This window comes from Dipodomys spectabilis, unplaced genomic scaffold, assembly GCF_019054845.1.
Source record: "Dipodomys spectabilis isolate Male_0828 unplaced genomic scaffold, ASM1905484v1 ptg000230l, whole genome shotgun sequence".
Classification (NCBI taxonomy): Eukaryota; Metazoa; Chordata; class Mammalia; order Rodentia; family Heteromyidae; genus Dipodomys; species Dipodomys spectabilis.
The window spans coordinates 6379668-6386092 of record NW_024870907.1 but is presented as its reverse complement, the minus strand read 5'-3'; the positions used below and the strand labels follow the sequence as shown (position 1 = coordinate 6386092).

At 69.4% G+C, this 6425-nt stretch overlaps 1 protein-coding gene across 1 annotated transcript; it reads right to left on the bottom strand.

Annotated features, from left to right (window-relative positions):
* Nucleotides 1-604: 604 nt before the first annotated feature.
* On the bottom strand, nucleotides 605-4703 carry LOC122123567 (cadherin EGF LAG seven-pass G-type receptor 1-like). Its single transcript, XM_042697927.1, has 2 exons — nucleotides 1145-4703; nucleotides 605-672 (listed from the first exon to the last, which is right to left on the bottom strand). Exons 1-2 carry the CDS (start codon nucleotides 4701-4703, stop codon nucleotides 605-607), a joined length of 3627 nt encoding a protein of 1208 aa, XP_042553861.1.
* Between the last annotated feature and the right edge of the window lie 1722 nt (nucleotides 4704-6425).

Genomic DNA, 6425 nt, shown 5'->3' with positions numbered 1-6425 from the left:
CCGGCGCCCGGCTCCACGCATCTCTCTACGGCAGCAGCCCCAGAAGCTGCCAGGAGACACCCGGGCAAGGAAACATCTGGCTGCCGGCCTTCCTGGGTCAAAACAGCGGCCATCTGCACAAACAGGGCCAGGGGAAAAGTAACTTTTGTAGAGCCCCCAAAGCAACACTGGGTCCTAATCATTCATTGTTTGAAATAGGGCTCCTCTGAAGCCTGGCCTCAACCACCCACAGACCTGAGCCCTTCTGGGTGGTATTTTGGTCACCTGCCTGCATCGCATCTGGGGATACCAGCCAAGCAGACAGGGCCCCTCACAAAGCCCCTGGGGGCCCTTCACTTACCTTACCCCGGCCCAAGCCCCTCTCCTCCGGGTCTCCCGCTTCCCACACCTCCACTGTCCTCCTGGCCCCCACCCCACAGGCCTGGCAGGCAGGGGTCAGCTGCGTCGACGGCCCACGTGGCCGCCCAGCCTTGGCGACAGACAGACATTTCCTCTCCCTTCTGGCTGGGAGCAGGGCCACTGGGATCCCACACCAGCTCCACCTGTGAGACGAGGGGCCTCTCAACACACTCTCAAAGGAAAAGCCCGTGACCATGAGCAGAGATCAAACAGCACTGCGCTTTTCAAAAAGCAGCCCGGAGACAGCCACCCTGAGCCGGTCCTTGTTATTATCTGGAGGAGACAGAGAAGCGAGACTAGCAAACAGCAGACGTCTTACAGGCTGACTCAGGGACCATCCTGCAATTTCCAACGGTCCCACCCGGGAGCTAATTGGCACATTGGAGCAGGCAGTGACCTTTGATCCTTCTAGACACCTCCCTATGAGACAAGCAGACTAGAGGACATCACTGAACAAACCAGATGACCCGGATAACCCTGGGGCCAGGGTTTATTGGCATCACTCTGGAAAAGCACCCAGAATCCCTGCACTTGAACTTGAAGAAGTCCAGGCCTGCTCCCTGCAAAACTGCAGAGGGAAGCAACCAACGCCTCCCCCACCTCGCCGGGCCTGGCAAGCCCGTGACCTGGGCAGCCGATGCCCTGCCCGGATGTGCCCCGGCATGCCGGCAGGGCTCCTGGTGGGTCCCCGGGGCTCTCTGCGCAGCCCCCAGGGAGCAGCCCCTCCCGTCCCCAGGCCACTCACCCGACACAGACACCTCCATGAGCGCCTCCAGCGGCCGGTTGTTGTCCAGGTCCCGGCTGAGCTGCAGGTCGCCCGTGGCGGGGTCCAGCAGCAGCAGGTGCAGTTCGTTGCCTTGCAGGAAGGTGTAGTTGAGGCTGTCCGACAGGTCGGGGTCGTAGGCCGGGATGCGTCCGATCACCCCACTGGGGAAGCTGTTGGACTTGTTGGTGACATAGTTGTTGAACAGAATCTGGAAGTCGGGCAGCTCGGGTGGGTTGTCGTTCTGGTCCAAGAGGCGGATGTGCACCGTGGCCCGGCTGACCAGGGGGGCCGATGTAGCCTGGACCACCAACACGTAGTCCCTCTGGACCTCGAAGTCCAGCTCCACCAGGGCCCGGAGGTCCCCGCTCAGCAGGTCCAGCTGGAAGACCTCCGGCACGTTGCCCTCTACGATCTGGTACATGATTTGCGCGTTGGGGCCTTCGTCCGGGTCGTGGGCCTGAATCCTGGCCACCACTGACCCCACGGGGCTGTTCTCCTCCACAAACAGCGCCAGCTCATCCTTCTCGAACACAGGCGGGTTGTCGTTGATGTCCAGCACAGTCACCTGGATCTCCACAGAGGCGCTGAGGGGAGCCGGGCTGCCCCGGTCCACCGCCAGAGCTCGCAGGTTGTACACAGCCACGTTCTCTCGGTCCAGCCGGCGCTGGGTGCGGACCACGCCGGACGTGGGCTCGATGTAGAAGTCTCCATGGCCGTCATCCCCGCCCTGGAAGGTGTACACGAGGCGGCCATTGGGGCCCGAGTCCCGGTCAGTGGCAGAGACTTGTAGGACACTGGTGGACGGGGGCGCGTCCTCAAACACAGAGCCCTGGTAGAAATCCCGCAGGAACCTGGGTGCGTTGTCGTTGGCGTCGAGGATCAGGATCTCCAGGGAGGTGGTGTCTGACTTCTGCGGGATGCCGTTGTCCCTGGCAGTGATGGCCAGGGTGTAGGCGGCCTGGTCCTCGTAGTCCAGCTCCGTCATGGTGTAGATGGTGCCGGTGTCGGGGTCGATCCGGAACTGCGGCACGGGGTCCTCTAACACGTAGGTAATGCGCGCGTTCTCCCCCGTGTCCTCGTCGCTGGCACTGATGGTGGCGATGGAGGTGCCCACGGGCCGGTCCTCCTTGACGCTCACTGTGTAGTGGGAGCTCTGGAACACGGGCCGATGGGTGTTGGCGTCTGTGACGTTGATGAAGACCTGCGCAGTGTGCGAGCGCGTGCCGTCGGATGCCGTCACGGCCAGCACGTACTGCCGCTCCTGCTTGTAGTCCAGCGGCAGCGCCAGGGTGATGAGGCCGCCACCGCTCTGGCTGCTGAGCGCGAAGCGGTTGCGGGTGTTGCCCCCGGTCAGCTGGTAGGTGATCACGCTGTTGGCGTCGCGGTCCCGGGCCTGCAGGGTGAGCACGCTGCTCCCCACCGCCGCGTCCTCGTTCAGACGGAGCTCGTACACGGGCTGTGTGAACATGGGATCGTTGTCGTTTACGTCCAGCACGGTGATGGACACGCTGGCCGACGAGCTCATGGGTGGCGAGCCGTGGTCCACCGCCTCCACGCCAAAGCTGTAGCGTTCCACCTCCTCCCGGTCCAGGTCGGCACACACGGTAATCCAACCCGAGCTGTTGTGGATCTGGAAGGGAAAGTCTCGGGCGGAGACGGGGTCCTCGGGACCGGCGCTGCCGCCGCGGCCCAGGGCAGCGGACGCCGTGTCCACCAGGCGATAGCGCAGGCGTGCGTTCTCCCCGGCATCCGCGTCCACGGCCTGGATGTGCAGCACGGAGTGGCCCACGGGCACGTTCTCCACCACGGCCGCCTGGAAGGGGCTGCTCACGAAGATGGGGGCATTATCGTTCACATCCAGCACCTGCACGGACACCAGACCCGAGGAGTTAATGAGCGGGGGCCGGCCCCCGTCCTGCGCCTTGATGCGCAGCGTGTACTCGCGGATGGCCTCGAAGTCCAGCGGGTTGATGACGTCCAGGCTCCCGCTCAGGGAGTGGAGGTAGAACTGGCCCTTCAGGTTGCCGCTGACGATGCTGTAGTGGATGGCCGCGTTCTGGCCCTGGTCGCGGTCCGTGGCCTGCACGCGGAGCACGGGGGTGTTGACCGCCACGTCCTCGGGCACGCGCACCACGTAGCGCTTCTCGCTGAACTGGGGGTAGTTGTCGTTCTCGTCCTCCACCACGATGTGCACTGTGGCCGTGGCGCTGAGTGGGCCCGGGTTGCGGCCCTGGTCGTTGGCCTCCACCAGCAGGTGGTACTCGGCCGCCTCCTCCCGGTCCAGCAGCGCGCGGGTGCGCACCACCCCGGAGCGCGCGTCGATCTCGAACACGCCGCCGCCGCCCCCCAGCAGGCGGTAGCGCATGTCGGCGTTGGAGGGCGCGTCGCCGTCGGTGGCGCGGATGGTCAGCACCTCGTAGCCCAGCTCCAAGTTCTCGCGCACGCGCTCGCGGTATTCGGACTGCTCGAAGACCGGGCTGTGGTCGTTGGTGTCGCTGACCGTCACGGTGAGGTAGGTGGCGGCCGAGCGGCGCGGCGAGCCGTGGTCCACGGCGCTGACCCGCAGCACGTGCGTGTCCTTGGTCTCGCGGTCCAGCGCGCGGGCCGTGCTGACCGCGCCCGTGGCCGAGTCGATGAGGAAGTAGCCGTTGGAGCGCTCGTCGAACAGCGCCTCCATCTGGTAGCTCAGGCGCCCGGCCTCGCCCTCGTCGGGGTCGTGGGCGCGCAGCTCGATGACCGCCGTGCCCGCGGGCTCGTTCTCAGGCACCGACACCTGGTAGCTGGGCAGCGGGAACTGCGGGCTGGAGCTGCCGCCCGCGCCCCGCCGGGCCCGCCGCGCAGCCCGCGCCCCGCCCCGCAGCCGGCTGGGCACCGGGGGCCGCGGCGATGGCGATGGTGCCGCCTCCCCGCCCAGCTCCGCCCGGACGGCGCGGGCCGCGGGCCGCGGGGCGCACGGCAGGCGCGGCGGGCAGACGGGACGGCGCGGGCAACGGGACCCGGAGCGAGGCGGGCAGCGGCAGGAAGGGAGGGCAGCCGGGGCGACCAGCAGTGGGGCCGCGCGGCCGCCAGGCACTGGGAAGCAGAGCGCCCCGCGGAGCCCCGGCGCCGGGAGCGCGGCCCGCGCGCGCAGCTCCGCGCCCGCAGCCGATCGCCGGCGCAGCCGGGCCCCGCGGCCGGAGCCCGGGGCGCGCGCCCGCAGCAACCGATTCCGAGCCGTCGGGGCGCCCGCAGTGCCCGGGCGGGCCGGCAGCGGCGGCGGCTGCGCCCCGGCGCGCGCACAGTCCGGGGACCCCGCGCGCGGCCCGCGGCGCCGGCCCGCCTGCGGTCCGGCCCGGCTCACGTCCAGCGGTCCCCGCGGCGCCCGGGCCGCGCGATCGGCGTCCAGCAAAGAGACCCAGCCGGGCCCGAGGGCGACGGCGCGGACCCCGCCGGGCGCGCGCGGCTCCCCGGCGGCCGCTCGCGACCCCAGCGCCGGTAGGACGGCGGCGGCGGCCAGGAACACCATCGCGGGCAGCACGGGCGGCGGCGACGGCGCCATGGCCCGGAGCCCGAGCCCGAGCCGGGCTCCCGAGCACAATCCATGCACCCGGCGCGCCTCCGCATGCACCCGGCGCGGCCGGGGGGCGGCTCCCAGGCGCCTCGCGACGGGCCCCCGGGACAGCCCGCGCCCCGCCTCCCCGGGAGCCCCGGCAGGTCCGCCGGGGACCGCGCGCCCGGCCTCCCCGCGGCTTCCACTCGGAGAGCCCTGAGCGAAAGTTTGCGAAGTTGGTTTCAAGATGGCTCCTGCGCGCGTCCCAGGAGGGCGCCGCGCGTCAACCTGCGGCCGCGGCGGCTCCGGGCGGCTCCGGGCGGCCCCGGCGCGGGCTCGGCCCGGCGGGCGTGGGCGGCGGCGCGGACCCGGCAAGGGCGGGGGCTGCGCGGCCCAGGCTGTCCCGGCCGGGCTGCGCCTCGCGGACCCTGGCGACTCGGGGCTGCCCAGGCGGTGCGCTCGGTGGCCCGCGCTCGCCCCGCCCCCGCCCCGCCCCGCCCCGGGCCCGCCCCGGTCCGGCCCCGGCCCCGCAGCTTATTGTTCGGCCCCTGGGGGAGCCGGCCCGGAGGTGCGCGCCGCGGTGGTCACCATGGCGACGCGCGGGCGCGGCCGGGGCGAGGCGGGGCCAGGCCCACCCCCGGCGGCCGACCGGGCCCGGGCCTCCGCGGGGGGCGCGGCCCGGGGAGCGGGACGCGGAAAGGCGAGGTGGGACCTCCGTCCTCCGCGGCCGACCGGGCGGGGGCTCCGCCGGTCCCCGTGCCAGGCGCGGTCCAAAGCCTCAGACCCCACCTGGCAGGGCTGCTCGCGGGCCCGCAGCCCCCAGGCGCGTGGATGGGACCCAGGGGTGCGGGACAGGGACCTGCTGGGTCGCCGCGGCGCAGGGCACAGGTGCACGCCGAGGAGAGGCGCGCCGAGGGCAGAGTCGTCCAGACTTGGAAAACCAGCGGGCGACTAACTGGATTCAGGTTCCACTTCGCTTAAAGCACAGGTTTTACACGGAGAGAAAAACAACCCTGCTCGCCATAGGGTGGGGGGTGGAAGTGAGCTCGACGCTCCCCACGCGTGCTGCCGCCCCGGAATCCGCGCCCGTGTCTGGTGTCCCTGCCACTGGCCGCTGCGCCCCAGGATGCTGGGGACGGGGGGGGGGGGGGGGGGGTGGGGCAGCCACGGGGAGGGCGAGACAGAAGAATGTGAGGCCCGTGCCTGGGGAGGAGAAAGTGGGGGGGACTTTAGCTCTAGGAGAGCCCCCCTTCTGAAGAGTGCAGCCTGGAGGCGGGCTTCCACATCCTGGCCCTCCCTTCAGCCGTGGCCAAGCTCGCTGCAGCCCCTCAGGTCTCCCACCCCACCGAGCCGTGGAGGGGGGGGCGGCCTTCGGGTTCCAGAGGGACCAGCTGAGGCAGTGCAGGCTGACCCGGGAGGGTCTCCAGTCCTAGGTGGCAGCGGAGAGCTGAGCCCAGAAAGTGAGGGCGAGGGTAGCAACTTTAGGAACTAGGCCAGGAGCTGGGCACCTGTAATAACCTGTAGTTATCCTGGAGGCTGAGATCTGAAGATCGGATGCAAAGCCAGCCCAGGCAGACAAGTCCAGGATTTCTTATTTCCAATTAATTGGCAAAAAAGGAAGTGGAGGTGTGGCTCAAGTGGTAGAGCACCAGCCATGAGCAAAAAAAAGCCTAGGGATTGCAGGTGTCCCTGAGTTCAGGCCCCAATACACTCTATCTCTTTTTCTTTCTT